This window comes from Passer domesticus, chromosome 10 (assembly GCF_036417665.1).
Source record: "Passer domesticus isolate bPasDom1 chromosome 10, bPasDom1.hap1, whole genome shotgun sequence".
Lineage (NCBI taxonomy): Eukaryota > Metazoa > Chordata > Aves > Passeriformes > Passeridae > Passer > Passer domesticus.
The window spans coordinates 9,396,378-9,422,898 of record NC_087483.1 but is presented as its reverse complement, the minus strand read 5'-3'; the positions used below and the strand labels follow the sequence as shown (position 1 = coordinate 9,422,898).

The 26,521-nt window shown below is 42.6% G+C and overlaps 1 protein-coding gene across 6 annotated transcripts in view; it reads left to right on the top strand.

Moving 5' to 3' along the window:
- The window catches only part of CPS1 (carbamoyl-phosphate synthase 1), a 105,213-nt gene that overhangs the window by 25,703 nt on the left and 52,989 nt on the right, over positions 1-26,521 (top strand). For 5 of the 6 annotated variants that reach the window (XM_064433633.1, XM_064433636.1, XM_064433634.1 and 2 more), the window contains 15 exons: positions 4,465-4,554; positions 5,625-5,753; positions 6,314-6,420; positions 7,495-7,636; positions 10,243-10,320; positions 11,639-11,737; positions 12,417-12,512; positions 16,262-16,451; positions 17,247-17,404; positions 18,162-18,290; positions 18,982-19,011; positions 20,751-20,895; positions 21,266-21,476; positions 22,528-22,726; positions 24,807-24,983. In XM_064433633.1, the coding sequence (XP_064289703.1) occupies positions 4,465-4,554; positions 5,625-5,753; positions 6,314-6,420; positions 7,495-7,636; positions 10,243-10,320; positions 11,639-11,737; positions 12,417-12,512; positions 16,262-16,451; positions 17,247-17,404; positions 18,162-18,290; positions 18,982-19,011; positions 20,751-20,895; positions 21,266-21,476; positions 22,528-22,726; positions 24,807-24,983 (1,980 nt within the window). The remainder of the gene's footprint in view (positions 1-4,464; positions 4,555-5,624; positions 5,754-6,313; positions 6,421-7,494; positions 7,637-10,242; positions 10,321-11,638; positions 11,738-12,416; positions 12,513-16,261; positions 16,452-17,246; positions 17,405-18,161; positions 18,291-18,981; positions 19,012-20,750; positions 20,896-21,265; positions 21,477-22,527; positions 22,727-24,806; positions 24,984-26,521) is intronic. The other variant, XM_064433632.1, reaches the window with a different exon arrangement.

Here is a 26,521-nt window from a genome sequence, read left to right as displayed (position 1 = left end):
TTGGGGATTTAACTGGGGAATAAGGAGTGCCCTGGATGCTTAATCCCATTAAGTGAGAACCAAGTTGTATGAGTCCTTTTTGCAAATTCCATGCTTGCTGTGGTGTTTGCAGTTCCTTCAAGATCAGTGAGGCTCTGGAAGAGCTCTGCAAATAGTTGCTTGTGTACTGTTCTGCACACAAGCCAGTGTGTTCATGGTTGGGTGAGAAGCAGTCCTGAACAGAGTGGTCAGTGAGCAAGGGGGAGTTTGAAGCGCACTCCATCCAGGCTTGGATCTACAGTGGTAACTGGCACCCTGGGATGCCACTGCAATACAAAGGCTGCCTTGCACATCTCACTTTGGGGGATCTCCCCAAATGATGCCAGCACCTCCACTGTTTTGAGTCAGGATCTTGGTGCTACACAGGGGGGTAGCAATTGCTTACTGAGGTTGTGATCTAGGATTGCAAGGTGCAGGTGGAGCCATTTTGTGTCAGTATCTCAGAAACAGGTAAAATTGCTGATGCTAAACTCTGCAATTACTAAGATGGAATTACTGTAAAGATGCTGAAAAATAGCTTCTTAAAGGGAGATACAGTAAGATTAAGAGCACTTAGGTGGTCTCGTTATGTTTATAACTTCATTTTATAGGCTTAACAAACAACATCACATATAAAGCTGTAAATGAGGTAAGCTGTTTAATGTTGGTAATTACTGGACATGATAATCCATCTGCTGCCAAATGGTGATTTTCATGTAAATCAGCATACAGTATGATCTGGAATCTGCTTATCTATTGTGCACTAGGAGTGATTGATTTTCTTATTATATCCTACCCACCCCCTGCCACCTTGATTAAATGCTAGTGATGTAGACTGTGCTTGCTAACATTGTCTAGCCAGGGCAAGGAGTGTGGAAAACTGCCACTATTCTGCAAGCACTCTTGTTTGGAGATTTTTTTTTTTGTGCAAGTGGTCATCAGGGTAACAGAGCAGATGAGAGACAGGTAACCAGTCCAAGCTAAAAGATCACATCTCTCCACACATGCAGGTCCATGCACTGCTTTTGTTCTCAGCCCTAGTACCAGCAGGAGCTTTTACTCTCCCTAACCACTGGTTTGCAGCCCTCCCACATAATCCTTTCAGACTGGGACAATTTTTTATGGGCTGTGCTGTGAACAGGTGAGAGAAACCCTCTGGTTTTAGAAGGAATTTGTTTTAACAGCTCTCTGATCCAGCTTCCAGTCTAGTTCCTTGGCCAGGTGCAGGGGACAGGTCAGGTCTCTGTAGGACAGAGTGTGACAAGTGAGTTGTGGAGGTAGCAACGTCTAAAATCAGTCTTGCTGCTGAAGGAAATGTTGTAACATATCATAGCTAATTAATTTGAGCAGGAGGAGCTTTGAATGTAAAGTTAATTAAAGTACTTGAAGTAGCATTGCCCCACAACTCCCTGTGGTCATGAAACAGCTAAGGAGAACCTTTGAAGGAGGTCTTTGCTTCATGATATTTTGTTATTTTTTAAAGTATGGATATTGTGAGAAATTGAGGGATCTTCAAAAGCCCCTTTTGAAAAGGACAGTGAGTTTTTCTTAGGGGTCTCTGACACAGGACACTAAACTAGTTTCTGTGAGACCTGAATACCTTAATGTTCTTGGGGTTTTTGAAACCCACCATGCAGAAGCTTGAAGGAGAGCAGGTAGAGGACCCATAAAATCCCTGTGCAGTGATACAGTTCCACTATGGACTGTTGGAACCTGAACCCACCTGTGTATCAGTAACTGTCAAGGTACCATTGATGTTGTCAGGCACAGCTTCTTATCAGAAGCCTGAAGTGATCTAACAGGACCCAGGTGCAGGATGATTCTACTCATTCTGTAAAAGGATTGTACTTTGCCATCTGATTATGTACTGTGAGCTACAAGGTGTGTTCCCATACAAAAATCTCCATTCTGTATTGCCTTATATATCACTGCTGGCTCAGGCTGAGTCACATCCTCAGGGTTGGAGTGGGACCATTGGGGGATTCATGTGTGGCAGCTTGAAGCCTTGTGGTCATGACTTTTTCATACAGGTATAAGTTTGGTCCATTTGCATATCAGGGGGTAATCCTCCAATTACAGCTTCAGGTAATGAGGTAATTTACCCACAGTTTGCTCCCCCACAACTCATTTTTATTTATACTTTTCAGGGCCCGAGGCAGTAAGGTGTCCTTGAGTTACAGGCCTAGAGAGGAATTGTTTTGTCTGAATAAAACAGGAGAACAGTAGCTGACAGGCTATGGAGTTTTAGAGTTATACACTAAAGCAGTACAGGATCTGAAAAATATAAAAGCTGAATCCTAAGGCATCACTAGAAACCTCTGCAATTCAATCTCTGCAAAGATAAAAGTTCAAACAACAACTGACTTAGGGTAACGCATGGGGAGGAGTTGCAATATTCTGCTAACAAACTTCATCTTGAATTATATGCTGAGGGGATGTCTTTCCTTCTGGCTGGCTGTATTTCTCCTTTTAAAAAAATTCAGTTTGTCACCCTTCATCAGCCATATTTGACACAGATTTTAGTTTCTTCTCATAAGGAGCTTCAGATGTGAAATACAGATGCCAAGGAAGCTGATTAAAAGGGAAGTACTTGGTGTAAAAGGGAAAAAAACACAACAACTTGTTTTTTCCATGATGCCCAAGAGAAAAGCCACTTTGGGCAAAATACATTTGGCAATATCAGCTTTCAGAAGCTGAGTGTAACTGAAGATAAGCACAGAGTTTGTTTTTAGGAGGAAGAAGGCAGCCTTATGTGCTTATTGATGAATAACATCAATAACTGCTACTTCCAGTCATGTAGCAAGTAAAATATTTCAGCAAGCTTCAGAAAGAAGCTGCCTATAAATAACTTCACATTAGTGCTAGAGCTGTCTGACAGTGGCACAGTACCAAGGCCACATAACATACATTGGTTTGACTTCACTTTCTCCCATTCTGGCTGTGACCAGTAGGTAACTGGGTGCATAAAGCATGATGGTCCAGATCTGGGACTGGTGACAATTTATTCTGTGCAATGGGTTAAGGAACAGCAGCTGGAAGAGGAAAAGTGGTGAGATAAAACTGCCAGGTGCTTACAAACATGCCTGGTGACAGGCCTGGCCTGGTCTGTAGTGCCATTGTGCACAGAAAGTCACTCACTGTGGCAGCTTCTGGGGACCCCAGGACAAAGGAGGAATGATTGAATCTGACTCCGTGTTCTTAGAAAGCTAATTTATCATTTTATGATATTATATAATATTAAAGAACACTATACTAAACTATATTAAAGAATTAGATATAGACAGAAGGCTTAACAAGAATGACAAAGAAAACTCGTGACTGACTCCTCAGAGTCTGACACAGTTGGACTGTGATTGGTCATTAAATAAAAACAATTCACATGAAACAACTACCTGTTGGATAAACAATCTCCAGACCACATTTCAAAGCAGGAAAACAAAGGAGCAGCAAAACGAGATAATTATTGTTTTAATTTTCCTCTGAGGCTTCTCACCTTCCCAGTAGAAGTATCCTGGGCAAAGATGTTTTTCAGAAAATATCATGGTGACAACTCACAGCTGTCCCCAGCTGTGCTGGGCTTTGGTCTGAGTGGGACTGGAGGGCTGGCGTGGTGTTTCACGTGATGGATCTGTAGCTTTGCTCCACTGGCATCAGCAGGATGACTGCACTTCAGCTGAGAATCTCTCACTGGGTGTCTGGCCTGTTTCTCTTGGGCTGCAGTAATCTGTGAGAACTGGCTTTTTGCTTCACTGCTAATGAGGTGACACACAGCAAAAAAGCTTGTCATGAGCTATGGAAATGAGTGATTGCTTGGGAATTGCATTACTGCTGTTGATGCCTCAAGGAGCTGGAACAGAGGCTAGACAGAGTTAAGAGGAATAAAGAGGATTTTTATTCAAGTGCCTTCAAAGGCCACACCTGGCACATTCTGCTCGGATGGCTCCAAGATGGAAGCAAAAGAGGGTCACAAGATCTCACATTTTATAAGTTTTACTCCATTTGCATATAGGAATTAGCTGTCCAATTAATAGCTGCAAATTATGAAGTTGCATCCTCCTTGCTTGCTTGCCCGCCCTCCTCTTTTTTCTTTTTGGGCCTGAAGAGATTTTCCTTGAGTCTCCAGCTAGAACAGTATTGTTTTGTCTTCACCACCCTGTGGGAAGATCCTAGTAACACTTAATATAAAGCTAAAGTTGCACACTAAAACAGAACAAAAAACCCCTAAAATCTAAGGTATCACTGTAATCAGCAGTATATGAAACAGCATTATAACTTCTACTTTCACAGAAAGATGAAGGAAGCACTAATGTCTGCAGTATTCCTGGAGATTTCCACATAAATTAAGTACCAGTTCCTCCACATTGGTGAAAAGTTATTCTGCTGCCCATCTTCTCTGTGCTTTGAGGTCATGATCTGTCATTTACAACATGGTCTGTCTTTTTGTAGGAAGTCAAGATTTATGGCAGAGGGAATCCCATTAAAGTTGTAGCTGTTGACTGTGGGTTGAAGCACAACATTATCCGTCTGCTGGTAAAGGTGGGTCAGTGCTTGATGTCACTTGTTTGGCTTTGGCAAGAGCCTCACCTGTACTCACAAGCCTTCCTTCCACCTGGACACATGCATTTTAAAGTTAGTTGTCCTCCTGAAGTAAGGCACAATTTTTAGGATTTTTATACACTGGGAAATGTTTTTTTGCACTTGGAACTGTATATTGAGGGGATAAGAGGATCTCTACAGCAGCCTCTCAGCCATGGAAAGAACCCCAAAAGATGGGTTTTCAAAAAATGAGGCACAATTTCTCTAAAGAACAATGAAGAAAGGTCAACCCAACATTGTTAAAAACAATTAAAGGCGGGGGAGTGCAGTGATGGTGGTGAATGGTTGAAACAGGCCCAAAGTACTTGTGGAATGTTCATCATTGGAGATATTAAAAACACAGCCTCCCCAGGCCCTCAGCAACCTGCCTTAAAGTGGAAATTACCCCTGCTTTGTGCAGGGGTTGGACCTGATGACCTCATGAGGCTCATGCATCACAAGTTATTCTTTGATTCCAGAATTCTGTGGAAAGCTTTTCCTGTTTTTAGCACAGTAATGTAGCAGTTCTTGCTTCTTTAGCCGCACAGGAGGACAGAAGGCAATGTCCTCATATTCTCTAGATGCACAGGATTTCCCTGATTCAGTTTTTTAATTAATGTGGATGTTTGTGCCAGTTTTGATGTGTAGGACTACTTCTGGCATGTCACAGAACCAAGCTGTGAAGCCCTAATTTAGCAGTTAGGGTGAACGCACTGTGTAAAAGTGAACATATGTTACGTGTGTACATACACACCTATTTTGCTTTCCATCAGTAAGTTTTGATTTCATCAGTGAATTTCACTTGACAAGCACTGAGGTGGCTCCAGGGGGGCCAAGTCTGCCAGTTTTGTGAAAGTAATATGGTCAGATAGTGGAGAAAAGCTGTAAGCTGTTCATGGGAAAAGGAGATAACTGATGACTGAAATATAAACTCAGGTTCTGGGACATGAGAGCATAAGAAGAACATGCTTTGAAAATTTCATTTGTTTCCTTCCTCAATTTCTTACTCCTTTACTCTATTTATTTATTAGCGAGGTGCAGAGGTGCACTTGGTTCCATGGGACCATGATTTCACTGGCATGGATTATGATGGACTCATAATTTCTGGAGGTCCAGGGGATCCCATGATGGCCCAGGAAGTGATTCAGAATGTCAGAAAGGTACAGTTTATATCACTACAGGCTGATTATGCTTTTTAATTTGCCTTTTTTTCCAAGTGCTTGAAGTAGCAGTTGTACTAACCTGTTATGGGCCAACTGTTGTTCAGACATTTCGACTGCCTGGAATGTTCCTCGTGTTGGTCTGGTGGGATTTGTCTCCAGCCCAATAGTTACTACAAGGCTTTATAGACCTTGGGGAACCATACATGACAAACATGGTGACCACAATTACCATGCCAGTGCCTTGAAGTACCCTGTGCTCTTTCAGGTCCTCTGTGACCTTAGGAAAGAACAGCATTGGTTTCAGAGCTCCCACTTGGAATAATGCCACCAAATGTCTGTAATTCAGTGTCATTGCTTATTCCCTGTGAGTAGTCTGACACCAAGCTGTGCTCGAAGACTTCTCTCTGAACCAGAGGAAAGGAGGAAACTTTCCTTCATAGGTCGTTGCCACTCTGGCATTGAGCTTTTCCCAAGTCTGCGGGGGAACTGGCATGGTTTATGCTGGAATTGCTGGACAGAGGACACTCCATTACCTGTTGAACACCTTTTTGTTTTAGGTGCTGGAGAGCAATCGCCCAGAGCCCTTGTTTGGAATTAGCATGGGGCATCTAATCACTGGGATAGCAGCTGGAGCTACTTCCTACAAGATGCAGATGGCCAACAGGTGAGGCAGCTCTTCTTCCCAGACGGAGCAGCTCACCATTGGGAAGGGCTATGGAACAGCAGGGCTCTGCTGCTGAACTGTCTTAGGGGGAGCTGGCATCTAAGTAGGACTGGTCCTTCATCCTGGCCATTCTCCTTGCCTTTCATTTAAACTGCTGTCTTGGTTTGAACAGACAGGTGCTAAGGAAGGCAGAAGCCTCCCCTGAAATGGAAAATGTAAATTCCCTCCTTCTGAGTTATAGTTTTGAAACCAAGGGGCTCTCAGGCAAAGATATGGGAGTAAAAATAACAGTTCTTTACTAGGAAAATTAAAAATACAAATGAAATTGTCAGTGTTGGGGTTTTTTTGTTGTTTGTACTGAGTCAGAATAGGCCCTGACTCCCTGTGTTTCAGGGTGGTGTCAGCAGTCCCATTCCATGGTGGCTCAGCCCTCCTGCAGTGCCAGCTGTGGTTCTGCTGGAGCAGGGATCCTGTAAGAGGGTGGAGTTTTCCTCTGAAGCTCCAGGGGTGCTGCAGATGGGCCTGCTCTTCCTCTGGGAATGCAGTGGAGAAGAAAGCTGCTCCTGTGGGAATGCAGTGGGCAAAGGCTGCTGTGGTGTTCCCAGGGTCAGATTGTATCCAGGAAGGAATGCTTGGCTCCTCCCCTGGGCAGAGCATCTCCCAGAGGGATGATGGAATTTGATCAGCCATGCAGGGACACTCAGTGGCCATGAACAGCAGAGATCTCCTGGAGGGAGGATTGGCTGTGGGGGAGAGAAAGAAAACTGCCCAATGAACAGAAGAGAACTGCCCCACCTCTGACAGATGGGAAAGAGAATACACACATTATCTTTCAATCCAGGACAACTGCTATGTGATGCTCTGCTTTTTTTGAGTGTTTTTTGAAAGTATGATGTAATTTATCCCTATCAAGCTGAAGAATAGCAAAGTTTCTCCTAGGGTTTATAATTTTGAGATTGGCTGCCAATATTTTACTGCTACTATTGAACTGTTATGTACAGCCCCACAGTTATCAGCTCCTCCTAATTGTGTCACTTGAGCTCATCTGGCACTTCTGATCCCTTTTTCTTCCAGAGGCCAGAACCAGGCTGTCCTGAACACAGTGAGTGGCCAGGCTGTCATCACAGCTCAGAACCACGGCTATGCCATCGATGGCTCCTCCCTCCCTCCTGGCTGGAAGCCTCTCTTTGTGAACGCCAATGACCAAACCAATGAGGTGAGGTCTGCATAGGGAAGCCTCTATTTCACCTCCTGTAAGCCTGCTCTCACATTATCCAGGCTAAATTTGTTGATTTGACCATCTGCTTTACTTGGAGCCCTGCTTTACAGCCAGGGTAAGATGGGTACCCCACTGTACCACCCCCACTGCACTGGATTGCAGCAGTGACTTTATCATTTCTCTAAATAGAAGCCTTATTAATTTCCATGGTTTCCCCACTGCTGGTGCTGCTCACTTGGCTACCATTCTCTTAGGGTTTGTGCCACAGCAGTGCAAGCCTGTGTCACCAGTTTGTTGTGTTGTTTCTGTGTTGCCCAGCACAGAAAAGGGATATCATTGCTATCTAATTTGGTCTGTTATTGTAAATATAATTCCAACTATTAAAGTCATGAGGAAGAAGAGCTGCCCCTAGAGAATAGCTTACATGATCTTAGATAAAGTCCAGTGTCAAGTGACATCCATGTTAGAGTTCTCAGGCCTCTAATTGCCCACATCAAATCTTTTCCATGATGCCTAATGCTGTGCAAGTTTGTAAAATCTTGTTAGTTATCAAGAAATCAATGAAATAGAAGGTATTTTCAAAAGCAGTTTCCTTCATGGAACTATGCCTCTCTCTTTTTTTTATGAATGCTCACATAAAGTCTGGCAGATTGAACAATGCTGTTCTGAGCTACCCATCTGATGATTATAGAACAAGTTTGGTTTGTCATTTGCTGTTTTCTTTATGCTTATGGAAAGATATCTAAACACAGAAAGGTATCTAAACATAGACAAATTTTACCAAACAAAACATTGATGCAAAAAAATTTACAGCTGTTCAGCTCAATTTTTGAAATGAGTTTATTTTCACTGTGTTGGCAAACTAAACCCATTCATTCCCAGGCCTTTCATGTTTGCTTTAGCTGGAATTTGGAGACAAAGGTGATAAGGTTGGGCAGGAGTCTTATGGCTCTAGTAGAATGATGTTCTTTCATGTGAGCTAAAAAGCCATTTCTGTGAACCCCAGAGCAGCAACAGTCTCCTAAACCTTCACAGACAGAGGGACAAGGACTGTGTTGGTTTAGCATGCAAAAACAGGGTCAGGGCTGGATACTCTGTCGTGTGCAGTTTGTTGCATTCCTCAGCTTGAAAAGGAAAAAGCATTTATTGGGGCTGACCTATCACATCTGGGCAGGGCCAGCACAGGTTTGCAAATACTGACAAGGCATGGAGTGAACATTTTTGTAAGTTTTTAAATAATTTTTAAAATTTTTACATTTCAGAAAAGTTTTGCATGCATTTACATGTAACTATAACGAACATGAGCATTCAGGGAAAATGTGACTGATGGAATTCTTTACTCTGAGAGCAGAAATTCATGGCACAATGTTGTGGTCAGTAGCTCATCTCTCATCCCTGTCCTATCCTGGCATCCCACCCTGAAGCTCTGGATGGCACTGTGGCTCTATGTGAGACTGTTTGGGCTCCTTTGTCCTAAGAGGGGAAGCAGGTTGTATCAGGGCTGCTTTTCCCTGAATTTCCTCTTGAGGAACTTCTCTACCCCTGTCTGGAATTGGGGACCATGAGCAGTGACACCTACGGTGTGCTCTCCCAGTGGATCTTGCTTCTTGGTGCTATCAGACCACTCAAATGAGAAATCATTTTTTCCTGGCTCCAGCTGAAACTACAAACACTGTCTCTAAACTCAGTTTAAGTCCTTCATAGCTGTTGTTTGTCCACAACAGTGGTCCCCTTCATCACTCTGCCCAGCCCAGGGCAGAGATCAAGGCCCTGTGTCAGCATTAAAAATGAATTATGGAAATCAGGAGTGTGACCAACATTTTTTCTATGACAGAACCAATCAGCTTGGCATGGTTAAACCACTCATTCCGTAACAGCCTTGTCTTTTCTTGCCAGGTATGTCTTTCTTCTCTGCCCTGTGTGTGCAGGGAGCCCTGTGTAGTTGCTCTGTCAGATGCTTACAGCTTATCTATTGCATTTGTGCTGACCCTTGTGGCAGGAAGGAAGGATGAATCTGACTCCATGTTCTTAGAAGGCTAATTTATTGTTTATGAAACTATATTATATTAAAGAATACTATACTAAAGAATACAGAAAGGATATTGACAAAAGGCTAAAAAGATAATAATGAAAACTCGTGACTCTCTCCAGAGTCCCAACACAGCTTGGCCCTGATTGGCCAATGAGGCAAAACAATTCACACCAGAAACCAAAGAAACAATCTCCAAACACATTCCAAAGGAGCAAAACACAGGAGAAGTAAATGAGATAAGAATTGTTTTCCTTTTCTCTGAGGCTTCTCAGGAGAAAAATCCTGGGTGAAGGGATTTTCCAGAAAATATGAATGTGACACTTATCAATGTTTGGTGTTGCAGTGAAAGCTCTGTCTCCACTGTGCCCCCCAGTCCATGGACAGCTGAAGCTTGCACAGGCCCTGCAGAGCTAACAGCACAGCAGGAGACTGGGAATGAAATGTGTTTTAATTGAACAGCCCCTAGAAACACATCAGTCCTTTGGCCTTCAGTGCTTGCTGGGATAAGGTGTGGCTTTCTGTTCACTTGCTTGTCAGGAGGTGTCTAAGAGAGTCACTTTTATTCCTGCAGGGAATTATGCATGAGAGCAGATCGATTTTCACAGTGCAGTTCTATCCAGATGCAAATCCTGGGCCCAGGGACACAGAGGTAATGTATGGGGGCTGACCTGGGCTTGCTTTCTGATGGCCTTGTGAGTGCAAGTGTTTATCAGCTGCTGTACCAGTTGATGGTGGTCCTAAATCTTGGGTCTGGAAGTGTCAGGATCCCAGCAAAGGGCCCAGTCATGCATAGGTTTGTGTCTGCTTAGCTTGATCTGGAGCTAATTACAATCAGCAGCAAGAGGTCTATTGACTTCCTAGTGCTTTGGATCAGTGATTCCATTCATATGATGTGTATGTATTGAGTCCTGGTGGGATTATCTGTGTTGGAAGTTACTAAAGTGCTTAAGCCTTTGCAGGATCAGGCTGAAATCTCTTGCAAAACAGACTGCAAAAGGAATAGGATTTTATCTTAAATGTAAAAAAGTACTAGCCAGATGCTTTGTAATAAAATCATTAACTTTCTAATATACTTTAGTTCCACTTTCAAATTTTATAATTACTGTAGAGTTATGTAAATGGATTCATACTTCCTCACTCCGGTTCTCCTAAGTGAAATGAAATTTTAATCCCCCATCTGTGACTTCACACAAATTTTGTAACAACTGGTTGCATAGTCACAGAATATGACTAAGCAGCATCAGGGGATGTGGAAGGCAGAAGAAGCATGTCTGAACATAAACTATTTAGCATTTCCTGAGAGACAAAGATGGAAGAATACCTAGAAATGCTTATGTTAATCTTAATTTGATGATGTTGATTAAATCTGCAAGTAAATCTCTTGATATCAGGAACTTTCATAGCAACCTGATTGACTAGTGTATATCAGAGAACTCAAAAAACTCAGCTGTGTTTTTTCTCCAAGTCTGTGCCCTCCCACTGCTGGGATGGTTTGATAACACAGCTATCCTGATAAGCTTGCAGGACCCATCCGTGCTCCTTGCACAGGTAATTTTGCACAACTGATGTTTAGCCATCCCTGCTCAGAGCCCTGCCCTCTAGCAGGCACCATTCCAGATGGTTCCCTGAGCTGGTTCAGCGTATGCTCCTCTGTGTTTTAGCTTTTGGTGCACGTTCACTGCTTGCGCTGGCAGCCACAGAGAAACAGAGCACACAGACATGATTGATGTGTGTTTTCTTCCTGATTATGACCTCACTTTCTTGAATGCAGCTTTGTCAGATATGTCAAAGTTGTTATATAAATTTCAAATAATGATTTCCTCTTCTGAGATGGTGTAAATCTGCCTGCTGAAGGCAGCAGAGCAGAGCTGATTGCATGAATTCACAAATGGCCTGGTTTTTCCTTCTTTGCTTGGTATATATTGAGTTCAGCTTTGGCAGTAAATACATGTGTTTGTTTTTCCTAGTTCCTATTTGATTCATTTATTTCCCTGGTTAAGAGAGGGAAAGGCACCACCATTCCCTCGGTCCTTCCCAAGGCTGGAATGACAGCTTCTAGAGTGGAGGTCAGTGTACAGATATTTTCATGCCTGTCAGTGAAGCTGGGAGCAAGTTAATTCCTACTGAACCCACAGAATGAAATAGCACATGGAAGTCAAAGGAGGCTTCTCTTATAAAAGTCCTGACAGCTGCTTATCTCACAGTCATCTGGCCTCTCTTGTGTTATTAACTCTCTTTTCATTGAAAGAGTTTTAAGTTCTGATGTTTCATGTCTTTTCTTTGCAGCTCTCCTGAGAGAGGTACTCTCATAGCAGTATAATGAGGTGCCCTGGGATAATCTGGCCAGGAGATTTCATGCCAGCAGTATAATGTTGGTGCTTGGTTGCTTAGCAAATAAGTCTGAAATTCCTGACGTGAGCTGAATTTCATACAGTTGGCTGTCTTAAAGGCAGCAGGATTTTGTGGGTAGCCAAAGTGAGGCATTGTTGTCAATAAGCACATGATACAATTAACATGTTTATTGTATGCTCTGTCCATGAGTCACATGCTTCTCTAAATGGAGATATATGGGAGAATTCCAGTAGAAATACTTTAAGAAGTAAAACTGGGGTAATTTTGAAAGCAACTTCTTTTATGAAAGCTCATGTTCTGTAATTTAAGACTGTTCAGTGCTGCACAGTCTCTGTTCATTTCAACATCCACCACACTGGGACTGATTGTTTTCATGCCATTTGACACTTGCAGGTCTCCAAAGTTCTCATTCTGGGATCCGGGGGTCTGTCCATTGGTCAGGCAGGGGAATTTGATTACTCTGGATCGCAGGCTGTGAAAGCCTTGAAGGTGAGGAGATACTGTGAAAATACACAGAGTTCTGTATGTTTATAACCTCATCTTTCCCTTCTCACAGCCAAACTGATCCTCCAACTGTGTCCAGCTGGGGCAAGGAAGATGGTGAGGAAAAATGACCATAGGGAAAATAAGCAATTTTTGTTGGTGAACTTGTTGGCTGAGTGATGTGAGTTAACCACTGTGAACTGTCTTCCAAAGAGATGTTCTTGGGGGTTCCATCACAGTCTTCAAGCAGTTTGTTATTTGGGATGTGTGCCTGGTTGCTCCAGGCTTGTTAAACTGAATGGAAATGGAGGAGGAGGAATATGGTCAGATGTACCTGAGGTGAAAATCTGGAACTTTTGTGATCTGTCAACACACTGCAGGGCAGACAACCAGTAACAGCTGAACAATTGGCTACTGCTATGCAAAAGAACCCCTCATCACGGCAGGTTTTCTAAATGGTATTTCTTTTAAATAGGATGAATTTTATAAAGGCCATATATGTCAAGTTTTATTTCCAGAACAGGTCCTAGAAAGGTTACTAGGACAAAAGCTTATGCTAGGAGAAGGTGTAAAAGGGGTAGAGTGTCCTGTGATGGGGTTATTGCTGGTAATGTAAGAGTTCCCCAAGCCCCAATTTCATGTCTAACCTCATGTCAAGAAGGAAGAGGAATCTTGCAGATCTCTGACAGAGTCAGAGCAGAAGAGGCAGCTGCCTTCAGGTGAGGTGATGGTTGTGAGTGGTTCTGAGGCTGTCCTGACACCACAAACACTCTATTCCTGTGCTGGCCCTGGAGTGAAGGAAGGAAAAAAATCAGTTTTAGGGATGTTAAATATAATCTGGGCTTCTCTCTTTCGTCCCCATGTTGCAACACATCTTGTATTGCATGTGTGTTGTGTACTGTATTGCTGTTGCTGGCTACTGCTTCAAACTGGCCACATCATCAGGGGACACGTACAGGCCAGGAGTGGAGGATCCCAGAGTTGGGGAGTGTCAGTAATGACCCACTTGGAAAAGAGGTATCTCCTTTTATTTTTTTCCCCCCCTCTCTTGTCCTTTAAACTCAGCTTGGAAGAAAGTGGGGTTTTTTAGTGATAAATCCCCCCCAGCTTGACCTCCCACAGAGTTCTTCCCCTTCACATGGCCACCCAAGAGCTGCTGTGATCTGTGGGCCGATCCAGAGGCAGAGCTTGCCCTTCCTGACCTTGCCTCTGGCAGAGGCATTCGGGGCTGCATGTGAGAGAGGAGTGGCTGGTCAGTCCTGCCAGGGAAAGCTGCAGAACATAGCTGGGAGAGAACAGAGTTAACAGCAGACAGGAGAAATTTATTTTTCCTTGGACTTGTTATTTTTGTTTGATATTTTTTGTTACGAATCAGCACTGATTCTCAGTGCTGATGTTCTAAATCATTCTGATGTGTGCTGCTGCTCTTGCCTGGCTCTTGGATGCTGATTTATTATAAGAAGGTGGTGATACTAATATTCAGTCCTGGACAGTTAAATGGGTGCTTCTTTTAAAGACTAAAAAGTATTGAGGAGATGGGACTTCACAGTCAGTAAATTTGTATCTGAAAAATATTCACTAAAGGCAAGAACATCCTCTGAAGAACAAGGCCTGGAAGTATCTGTGCACAACAGACTGGCTTGTGGTCTCCTGGAAAATCTTCAGGATAACTTTCTGTGGGGATTATCCCAACTCAACTGAATGCAGGTGGATATTACACAAAAAGAGAAATGGAGCCCTTCTGGAATATTAATAATTCATTACTTTAAGTTGTAACAAATGTCTCCATCAGGATGGGTGCCCATTACACAGTTCTCTATGTTTATAAAAAACTAAAAAAGGCAGAAGTTGAAGGAGGAAGGGTTTGCAAGAGGAAACAGCATGTGGATTAAAACCCAACATCCCAAGCAATTGGGCCAGCATGATGTGATATCAATGAAATTTGTCTCTCAGCACAGAGAGCATTAACTCTCTCATTAATTTTCCTTCTCATCACTGCTAGTTGATCTTCAAGATACCTTGTCCCAGATAAGCAGGGAAGAAAGCTGACATGTGCAGATAGTCCAGCTTGCTGGAAAGTGATAAACTTTATCCTCACCCATTTGTTTCAACAGAATTGTAGCCATGAGTTTCTGAATACACTTATTAGAGAAGAATGTTTTGATCTTTTCCCTCACCATCACCATGAAAACTACCCAGTTAAGGATCATTTGTCTAAATCCAAAATATTTTCCATAAGGATTTTATATGTTCTTTCCCTCCCCTGTTACACACATTTCCAAGGAAAGTGTGCTTCAGTGAAAAGAAAATCCAGCTTTTCATAGGGAAAAAGGTCAGCAGAAATTTACAGCCAGTCTTTAAGGCAGTATTTTAAGTTATCAGAGAAGGGAGAGGAAATGTTATCTAACACCTGAACACTGAGAGCTCTGAGTGGGAATCCCACTGCTCCAGGTGAGTTATTTTTTTGTTCCCCCAAAGCAGTGAGACAAACAATCACAAATTTTAAACAAACACAGAAAAATGCTGTGGCATTTTCACGCTTATTGTGAACTGAGGGAAAAGAGCACTTTCTGTACTGATCCTAGCAACACTTCCATAGCATTTTCTCCAGTCTGTTTCTTTAAAATATTTTTAAAAAATTGCTGCTGTTCCTCTTTTCAATGGATATTGTAATTTTTAACCTTTTAACAACTTCCATATATATATTGAAAATTACATTTTGAGATGTAATTTGTATCCATAACTAGCATCTTTTGCAAAAGATGTATGTTCGTAGTTCTTCAGCCTTACATGAAGTTGATGGAGATTAGAAGGAGCTCCTGTAAAAATGAGGCCACAGCCTTTGCACTTTTCAGTCCACCTTTGCAACAAAGCAGTAGAATAATTTTCTGTATCTGCATGTCTACTTCATGTGGTTGATGTGGGGTTTTTTTTAAGCTTGGCCACACTCATAATTTTTTAGCAAAACTTGGTTGGTTTCCTCATTAGGTGCTGATATTTCAAGAGTGAGGAGGATTGATCTGCCCAGCTCTGACTCTGAATTTTCTATTAATGAGCAAACCAATGCATTTCTGTCTGTAACTAAAGAGCAGCAAGACTGTTATAACAGGAAACAGATAAACTTTATCTATTATCACTCTGTGTCAGTTTCTCATCTGTGACAGAGAAAGAGCAGTATAAAATTTTGGCTAACCTTCATCTTGGATGGAAAGGCAGAGTTTGTCTTTTGATATGTGCAGTATCAAATAAAAAAAGTTATGGGATGAGATTTTTAAACTGATAATACCAGGACGATGAAGTGTTTCTATGGAAAGGCAAAGAAAAAGATGTGTTTTTGTTACTAGTTGGTACAAAAATCTGAGAACTTCAAAGATCTACTGCTTGGCAAGAAAATATTAGCTTTTGATTAAATTTTTTGCTTTGTCACCTTTAATCTGACTTCCAAAGGCAGACAGACATGAGTATGCTGCAGTTTGTACCTGTCTCCCCTATATAACTCCTAAATGTGTTAAACAATTTCAATCAAATTTCTGAGTCATGTGGGAATCTCCATTCCCTCAAGATTCACAGGCACAAAAGTAAATAATTGGCAATGGCTCAGCCTTCAGACCAGAAGTCTGTTGTGGGACAGTACATAATTTTAAAATTCTGCTATTGGTAAACTGTTTGATGAATTCCATCTCTTCTTGCTGGTGCTGCTGCTGTTAACTTTTCCCCCACATGTGCCTATATTTAACACAGATTTTAATTTTCAGGAAGAAAATGTGAAAGTTGTCCTCATGAATCCCAATATTGCTTCAGTGCAGACCAATGAGACTGGCTTAAAGCAGGCTGATGCTGTCTACTTCCTCCCCATCACTCCTCAGTTTGTCATTGAGGTCATCAAGGCAGAGCATCCTGATGGATTAATCCTGGGCATGGGGGGCCAGACTGCTCTCAACTGTGGTGAGTGTGATACAGGTGCCTTGGCACTCCATGAAGGCCAAATCATGGTTTTTATCAAATAACAAGTAAAGTAATAAGGGACAGGATCAGAGGAAATGACCTCCAGTTGCACCAGAGGAAGTTTAGGTTGGATATTAGGAGAAATTTCTTCACTGAAAGGGTGGTCAGGCATTGAATCAATCTGGAAGTGCTCAAAAGGGGTGTGGTTGTGGCACTTGGGGACATGATTTAATGGTGTACATAGTGCTGCTAAGTTAATATTGGACTTGTGGATCTTAGAAGTCTTTCCAACCTGGATGATTCTATGATTCTACCACATGTTCTGCAGATTTTATTTCTGCAGGCATCCAAGCCCCAGTGCCTCACACACTGGCCAGGTTACTGAGGGACAGAGGCAGAGATTCCAGCCATGGGGGAGTGAGTCATTCCTAAGCTGTGAACCTAACATTTAATTGCTGTGGATCAGGCCAGACAAGCTGTCAGCTAATCAGATATCTTTTGAATACTTTCTTTGCTCTAAACTTTCTAAATTCTTCTCTGTGAGGGTGGTGAGACCCTGGCACAGGGTGCCCAGAGCAGCTGTGGCTGCCCTTGGATCCCAGGAAGTGTCCAAAGCCAGGCTGGATGGAGTCTGGAGCAACCTGGGTTAGTGGAAGGTGTCCCTGCCCATGGCAGGGGGTTGGAATGAGATGAACTTTATGGATTCTTCCAACCCAAACCATTCTGTCCTTCTTTAATTCTACAGTTTTTCATTTACTATCAATCCTCAGAACTGTGTCTTGGTTCCCTCTGCAGGAGTGGAACTCTTCAAGCAAGGAGTACTGCAGCAGTATGGTGTGAAGGTCCTCGGTACCTCAGTTGAATCCATCATGGCTACAGAGGACAGAAAGCTTTTCTCTGATAAACTAACTGAGCTAAATGAAAAGATTGCTCCTAGCCTTGCAGTGGAATCGGTAAATCAGATCAATTTGAAGATGTGATTGCTATTACTGTTGCCCATTTGGCTTAATAAAAATATTTCTTGTTTTGTAGAGTGAAAGCTGAATGCAGCTGTGGATGCTGTAGTGTGTACAGCACTCTTTGGTGTTTAATGCTGGGTCACCATGATTTAAAATGAGTGAAAATGCAGTTAAGCACTGCAAAAAAACTAACCTAATTTACCAATTGGCAAGAAAAGTAAATTATATTGGGGTGATTCCTGTGCTGCAGCACAAAAGTATGTGACTTGTCAGGTGTACTTTTCTTAAATCATATACAAGACATTTAGAGTTAGGATTGGAGGTTCCCAAAATCAGCATAATTGAAATCTTTCTTGAGGATGGGAGTATGACAACATAAAATTCAGTTTGGTGGAAAGGTCTGTTCAAGTTTGGAGGACATCAAACAGGTTATAAACTGGGATGTCTTTAGAGGGGTTATTTCATGCTGGAGTCTCTGAAGACAGGTCCTGTAAGGACTTTGTCCATGGCAGGTCAGCAAGGAAGTCCACATACAGCTAAGGACAGAAGTCACCTCCTTGAGTGCATGTTCCAATTTTCTGCTATTTGGCAGAAAAAGGGAATATTATAAAGTGAACTACTATTATTTTCATTTTATCTTCAGACAGTTTAGTGTCTTACTGATGAGATTTCCAGTTAACTTTGTAACCAGACTTGGAGACTACATCTGAATTGCTATCTGGTTCTGAAATGTATTGCCCTCTCCTTTAAGGTTGAAGATGCTCTGAAGGCAGCTGAAAAGATTTGCTACCCTGTCATGATACGTTCTGCCTATGCCCTTGGTGGTCTGGGGTCTGGCATATGTCCTGATAAGGAAAGTTTGCTGGACCTTGGTACAAAGGTATGTCTGGAACTGCAAACTTGGGGAATATCTGAACAAGTGATTTTCTTAAATACTGTTCTAATGTCATAGACACTGGAATTGTACATACCTTACATTTCATCTTATCTGTAAAATGTTGTCCTGGTTAGGAACTGCCCTCTTTTCATAATTCCTGCTGACAGATAATGAAAATTACTCAATGACAGATCTTTGAAATTTGTGACAAGACATAATTTGAGCAAGTTTTTCAGCAATTTTGGTCTGAAAGGAAATAACTTTGTCTAGATTCACCTACTTCCAAGAGTAAATTATTATGAAGAGTGTAAAGGAAGTGGAAACATTTGAAATGCTGAGTGATAATGTGGTCTTCAGGACAGAAGGCTGGGAGGCTTGGGCCTCTTCTGTGTTTTTGTCAAAAGATAGTAATTCTCCTAGGTCAAAAGCTCATTTAGCAGGATGACAGTGCATAATTTGACAGCTACCAGCTGTCTCTGGCTATGAAGACAGCTCTTTTTCTATAGAAAATCCAGGATTGTTTAAACATTGCTGTGAAAAGTAAACAGATAATTGGGGAAAACAAATCAAAAGCTTTTTTTCCTTGTCAAAAATGCAGAATTTTAGGAAATAAAACTCTATCCCTGTGGGTCTCTAGAATTCTTGGGTTTTTCTCTGGGTTACCTGAGCATCTTAATTTTTCACTTATCTCTAGAAAGAAATACTGCAGATGTCACTAAGAGCTGTATGTGCAAATGTGTGTTCCTCTTTGTGTTCCTCACCTCTGCTGTCGTGCAAACAGACTTTGGGTCTGGTGTGCTCAGTGCTGAACAAACAGTGCTTGGGTGGTGCCAGCTGTGGGGGGTTCAGGGGGCAGGACTGGCACATGTGGGAGAGGCAGGAAGTGCAGGAGTTCCATCTTACAGATCCATGGTGAGGTTGGAAACATGTCACTTACTCAGGCTCGTGGGCTGTGTTTAGAGGAAGCAGAAATTCACCCATAAACCCTGGGAGTGCAGCTGTCTGACAGGTTTATATCAGAACTTTTTTTAGCAGGAAAACCCTGGTTTTGATCTCCACATTGTGTGTTTTTTTTTTTTTTAAGTAAGCCTGCTGCCTACCAGCATTCAGATTCCTGTCTCCAGGGCTATTCCCAGTTACTACTTCTGCCAGGTGGTGCTTCATTCTAAGTTTGAAGTCTGGCATTTCTACTTGCTAAATGTCATCCCATTAATCATGGCTTAATGCTAAAATTGATCTGGATCTCTCTGCAAGGCTGCCTGTCCCTCAGAGAGTTTACAGCACCTCCCAGTTCAGTATTGATATTTCAAAATTTACAGTGAAAACCAATTTGGGTCCTGTTGAATTAAGTCAAATTTGAATGCCCATTTCCAGAGCCCAGCAGTTATGATTTGTAGTAATTCAGTGAACTGGATTTTCGGGCACTGGACTGAACAGTTTATAATTCAGATAACTGAACACTGGGTGTTTGATAGCACAGCTAGTTCAGCTAACCTGGCCTTGAGGTTGTGTCTCCTGAGTCTGCTCCATTGAGTGAGAGAAGGATACAGGAGCATCCAGGACTGGTTTGCAGGAGTGGTTAGGTGTTCCTGCTACGTCCCCACCAGGTCAGTGCCTGCTTAAGCCAGTGTGAAGTGCCATTCCTTCAACCCTTTTTCTTTTTCTATGGGTGATTTTGGCAACTGTGCTAAGAGCAGTGTTTAAGTAACAGCTTGAGTTAATGACAGATGGGAGCAGACTGAAGAGCCAGTTCATGCGCAGCATTATAACAAGAAGCTTTGCTAAAGGATGGATTGATAATGTGCCCATCACTTTCTAGGGTTTTAAGCAAGTATTGATTAATGTTTTCTATCTGTTAATATTAAAGCCATGTATTCGCTTAGATTATGCTCATTTACCAACAAACTGCATTTTTCATTTTTGCCTTGTATGCTGAGCAATACTTTCAGGATTAGTTTAAGAATAAATCATGACCCTTGCCTCTGGTTACTATGCCAATGACAAGCAGCATTATTAATGCTATTAATTACATAGTGTTTGCTGGCACCTACACTCCCATCACTCAGTCATTGTGCTTTTTGCAGTGCTCTCCTATTGAAGTCCTCAGGGCTGCCCACATAAAAGCATGTCTGTTGCATGATTGAAGCCTTAAATGTTCTTCTAATCTTATTTGTTACTTGTATTCTGTTGTAAACACACATGCCCAATCTTTTTTTTTCCCATCATATCACATACATATTTTCAAGTGTGCCTTTCAAATCACAGTAAAGCGATTTTTAAGGAGGAGAGAATAGAAAGTGCTTGTTATCAATATTATGAACTTATTTTCCTATTTCATTTGGTCTGGGATGTCTGGAGATAAGTCTTAAATGTGAATTATGGTGTAGTAAGGGGTCTGGTGCTGGTTTTTGGGGGACTGTTGTGGGGGTTTTTTGGTGTTTATTTTCCCCAACCTCTTCCTAGGCATTTGCAATGACTAACCAAATTCTGGTGGAAAAGTCAGTGGTGGGCTGGAAGGAGATAGAGTATGAAGTTGTGAGAGATGCTGCTGATAACTGTATTGCTGTCTGCAACATGGAAAACATTGATGCTATGGGAGTCCACACAGGTAGGCTTGGGCAAAGGCTGGCTCAGTGACTTTTTATATGCAGTGCTGTTCTGTCTGGTGTTATTGACAGAGCTTTGTGATTGATAAAGTGGGCTAGAAAAATACTGTTCAGGTCCTGAATACAGCCAGATAGGGCATGAAACAGACTAAACCTACACCTGTGATTGTGTTTTGCATAAGATTCCCTAGCCTGTCTCCAGCTCTGGGCTTCTGACTCTCTGTGCTTTTCATCAGCTGTGCATGCACAAGTTGTAATCTCTGGTAATGTCATTACTGGTAGTGGGTTAGCAAAGGCAGTGACTTGTGTGGTCACAATTTGCTGCTCCTGAGCTGCTTCTCATTGCCTTCTCTGCTACCTTGTGACAAACAGGAGATTCTGTTGTGGTGGCTCCAAGCCAGACACTCAGTAATGAGGAGTTTCAGATGCTGAGGGATCGTGCCATCAAAGTTGTCCGACATTTGGGCATTGTGGGAGAGTGTAATATCCAGTTTGCTCTGCATCCAACTTCCCTGGAGTACTACGTCATTGAAGTTAATGCCAGACTCTCAAGAAGTTCAGCTTTGGCCTCCAAGGCAACAGGGTAAGATTGTTTTTAAAAAACCAAAATCTTCCTGAACAAACAAATGAATAAACAGAAAAAAAATGAGGAGAGTAGAACAGAAAGAGACAAGAAGGGATTTGGATCAATGTATTATTTAAATAAGTGACAGCTACAAGGAAAAACAATTGCAGCATCTGCCGTCCATGTAGTTAAAACATGGTGGTGTAGCCCACATTTTCATCAAGGAAGACTGAAGATGGCTGCAGAGAGAATTCTGGAGCAGTCAGGTCAGTAAGGTACAGATTTCTGCATGGGAAGCTTCTATGAACAGCTCTTGTCAGCATCTGTTAGGTTTGACCCTTGGAGAGCTGGTCCTGCTGGGAGATGGAGCGTGGGGTTAGTGAGCCCTCCAGGTCATTCCAGCCTGCTGATGCTGTTACTACAAATGGGAAAGCTCCCAGGAGGTGTGTGTGTGGGAGCCTAATCCTTGCCAAGCACATCCACTGTATCCATATGTTGGCTGCAAATCATCTCTGGGACCCAGAGGGCAGAGTTATTAATGAGCTGTCTGTCAGATTGATGCAAATGGCATTGCTAGCTGCCTTTGTTTTGTTGGCTAATCATAAACTAATCAAGATAAGGATGGTCAAAGCAGGCTGTTTAAAAATTGGCTTCTTAATTGCACTTTGCAGATGCTGTTGAGAGGCACAAATTAATCTCTAATTTGCAGTTCTCAACAACTCTTATGGTTATTTAAGACCCATAGCAGGCTGGATATAAACCATGTTGTTGGACAGTGGGTGTTTGATTGTTTTCTTTTTCGATGACAGACTTGCAGCTAAACATATCTGTGGACGTGACAGCTACTGAAAGGGGTGGCATGGTGGATAAAAAAACAAGTCCCAGATCTAGGGAGGTAGCTGTGCAATGTGTTGAGGTAGGAGGCTGGGTGGGTCCTGCTGTACTTGAGCACCAGGAGCCTTCCCTTGTGTTGAGGAGGGATGATCAGCTCACATCTGGATCCACTCCTGGGATTTGCAAACGCAAAGTTCCTTCCACCCTACTGTTCTCTACTTGTCCTCTCTGACAGGTATCCATTAGCATTCATTGCTGCCAAAATTGCCTTGGGGATTCCCTTGCCAGAAATCAAGAATGTGGTGACAGGAAAAACCTCTGCTTGCTTTGAGCCCAGCCTGGATTACATTGTGACCAAGATACCCCGCTGGGATCTGGACCGCTTCCAGCACACTTCCAACCGGATTGGGAGCTCCATGAAGAGTGTGGGAGAGGCAAGTGCAAGACTCCCACCTCCCATTCCACCACTTGGGAAAGCCATTTCTCTTACTTGGAAACCCTCAGAGTGTCTGTCTTCAAGGACCGAATGAATTGGAGAATATATATTAAGCTCAAATTATTTTTATCCAATACTATAATTAATGGAAATTAGTTAGGACTGTGTAATGTTGGATATCACAATATGGTTTGACTCCTAAAGGAAGAGATCACTATGGATCACCTGGGGTTGACTTCATTCCTAACACTCACTGCAGGGCTCTCAGTTATTTTTTTTAGTTTGAGGTTCTGTAGTGGTGGTTAATTACAGTACAATTTCAGGAGTAGTATTGTGTTTATATTTTCAGTGGTGCCCATCAGCTACAGCTTTCCGTTCTTCCTGAATTATTTGTCCTCTGTGTTGAAACCATATGCCAGATGTCAGCCTGTTTCTTCCCTTGAAATCCAAACACGAATTGTCATCTTGCTCTCAAGTTTTGATTTCTTTTAGAGATGAAGTCTCTTACATCAGATTTTAAGATGTCTGGACAGTAACAGTATTTTCAGACCATATTTTAAGAAGAGGAAAATGAGACAAAATCACTAAATTACCCACTATTAATTAGTTAATTACATATCAGCTACCAAAGTAAAATAATTATTTGTGTATTTTTTCAGTTGTCTTTTCAAATAGTTATTTTATTAAATTAATTTGACATGCAAGATGTTCCTAAAATAATTTTGTCATTGAACAAGAGACCTTCATCACAACTGGAAAGATTAATTAGAATTTGATCTTCCATTGGCAGGTTTGGCTTTAATGGTAATGAGATGGGTTTTTTGTTTTCATTGAGGTGATGTTTCCTGATGTTAACCCTCTCTGCTTAGGGGTTTTGGGACTGTTCTGTAGAACTGGAGTTCCTAAATACAGTTGCACCATCAGCTGTGGAACTTCCTGGCCATAGACATTTGCAGAAGGAGATGTTGAGTCCTTCCCGTGTTGATATGCCACAGAAGTGCCTGAACCTGTGTCCTTTTCCAGGCAGGATAGAGATACAGGGAGAGTCAGTGCTCTAACAGGGCAGGTGAGCTGAAGCAGGGATGGAGAAGCCCAAGGGATGCAGTTTGCAGCTGGTGGGGGAACTGAGCAAGAATGTTAATCTGCAGGACCTGTGGGTAGGAGATGGAGCCTTTGAAGCAAAGAGTTTCTTGCCACTCTATTAGTATGGAACAGTCATCTCCCCAGGCCTGAACTTGAAGCCAGATCGCAGCACCTACTGCATTTTTATTAATTGTATGCTCTGGTCTGGTTTTTCTGAGCTCTGTTGTGCTGGGCAGTGGGCCTGGAGCTGTGAGAAAAGAGAAAGCGATGTTATTTTTTCTTTTGACATTTTTCAGCATTGTATTTGAGAAGATTTTTCTGCTGTTAAGGTCTCACTGCACTGGGAAATAAAAATGTAAAAGTTTGAGAAAGAGCTCTGTTACCTCACAGATTTCTAGACAAGAAGGCTTGTTTTCTTATTAGATACTGTGTCAGGACTGAAGGAGGGAAACCCCTTCAGTGCTGCTACGCCAAGGAGGAGTAATCATTTAAGAGAACCCTCACAGGGGAGAGTTATTGTTAAATGTAATTTAAAGGAAGCAGGAGCAGGTTTCTCCTGAACCTTAAAATTCACACTGTGAATTTCTATCTCTAACAGGCTGTTAAACAGAAATATTCTTTTATATTACTATACCCATGCTGCTGCATAATGTTTCCGTCTACCAGAGTGCTTCCCTTAAAGCAGTTTACAGAGGAGAGCAGCATTCTCCTGTGTGTTACAGACAGGGAAATGGAAACAAAAAGTGCAATAGTCCACCAAAACCAAAAAACCAACCAGTCACTTGTCTGGAGCTCCCCACTGATACCATGAGCAAAGTCAGATCTAGAAGTGGAGCTACCAAGGCTCAGTCAGCAGGACTATCTTAGGGAGGAGTCCCAAGGCTGCCATCTGTGTGTGTGCTTGTCTTTGTGGCTGGAATTCTCCCCACCCTGTTGCTCAGGGCACAGCCAGGCTTGGCTCACTGTGGCTCATGTGGATGTGCTCTCCCTTACAGGTCATGGCTATCGGACGCACGTTTGAGGAGAGCTTCCAAAAGGCCCTGAGGATGTGCCACCCCTCAGTGGATGGCTTTGTTTCACAGCTGCCTATGAATAAAGCCTGGCCAGCCACTGTGGATCTCCACAAGGAGCTCTCTGAGCCATCCAGCACTCGGATATATGCAATAGCCAAGGTAACAAAAGATAGAAAGACCTTGACCTTCTGTCTTGGTTTGAAAAGACAGGTGTCTGCTAGGGAAGGCACGAGCCTCTCTTGAAATGGAAAATGTAAACCCCCCTCCTTCCAAGTTACTATAATTTTGAAACGAAGGTGCTCCCAGGCAAAGATATGGTAATAGAAATAACAGTTCTTTACTAGGAAAATTAAAAATACAAATGGAATAGTACAAAAAAGAAAACAAACCACTGACAGAATCAGAATAGGACCTGACCCCCTGAGTTTCAGGGTGGTGTCAGCAGTCCCATTCCATGGTGGCTCAGCCCTCCTGCAGTGCCAGCTGTGGTTCTGTAGGGATCCTGTAGAAGGGTGGAGTTTTCCTCTGGAGCTCCAGGGGTGCTGGAGATGGGCCTGCTCTTCCTCTGGGAATGCAGTGGAGAAGAAAGCTGCTACTGTGGGAATGCAGTGGGCAAAGGCTGCTGTGGTGTTCCCAGTGTCAGATTCTATCCAGTTAGGAATGCTTGGCTCCTGCCCTGGGCAAAGCATCTCCCAGTGGTTTGAGGAATTTTATCAGCCATGCAGGGACACTCAGTGGCCATGAACAGGAGAGATCTCCTGGAGGGAGGATTGGCTGTGGAAGAGATAAAGGGAACTGCCCCACCTCTGACAGATGGCAAATAGAATACACACCCCCACGAACATCTTTCAATCTAAGATACCTACGTCCCTTGAATTTGAGCTACAAGATTAGGTCAACTGAGGTGATAAAGGCTGAGTGTTCTTCATTCCCTTGCTTCCCTCTGTCAAGCTCACTGGGAGCACTTTGAGTAGGATTCTTGCTTTCTGCATCTTCCATGTTCAGGCAATGTGTTTGCCTTTTGGTGGTACAGTCTTAGCCTGTGCTCACTGCATTCAGCATCACGTGCATTCTGGTGTCCTGTTACTTTAGTTCATATCTGGGTGCTGGTGGACACCTGGATCACTTTCCTCTCCTATGAGATGAAATTTGTCTGTTGAGCATTGGCTAGTGTTCAGCCCTGTTTTATACCAGTGTAAGTGCCAGTCAAAATTAGTCAGTTTTGCAAATTACAAAGGAATAAATGAAGATTCTTTTGAGAGCTGAAACTAAGGATGATAAAGAATGGCAAACTACAGTGTGTGAGAGCACTGTCTACTTGCAGTGGTTGGAATGGTATGGGCTTGAAACTAAAAGAACTACACAACTCTGTTAATTTTCACAGACAAGAAATCCCCTGTTCTTCAAAACCAGCTTAGCTTCCTGTAGCATTCTTTTGACCCCTCTCCTGTCACACTGGTCAAATCACTTCAGCCTTGAAGGTGCCTGTGAAGAGGGAGTCTTATTGTAAGGGGACTTGGGTGCAAATTTATTTCTACCTTTATCTTCTCAGTGTTTGCCTGTGTTTGTCATGTGGTAAATGTAGGGTTAGTTACTTTAGAAGGTAGGTGCAATTTCATACTTTGGTTTTGCTGCAGGTAACATCTCCATATGTCCACACCCTCTATGAAGAGAAGGGCACAGCTGTCTTTTACAGC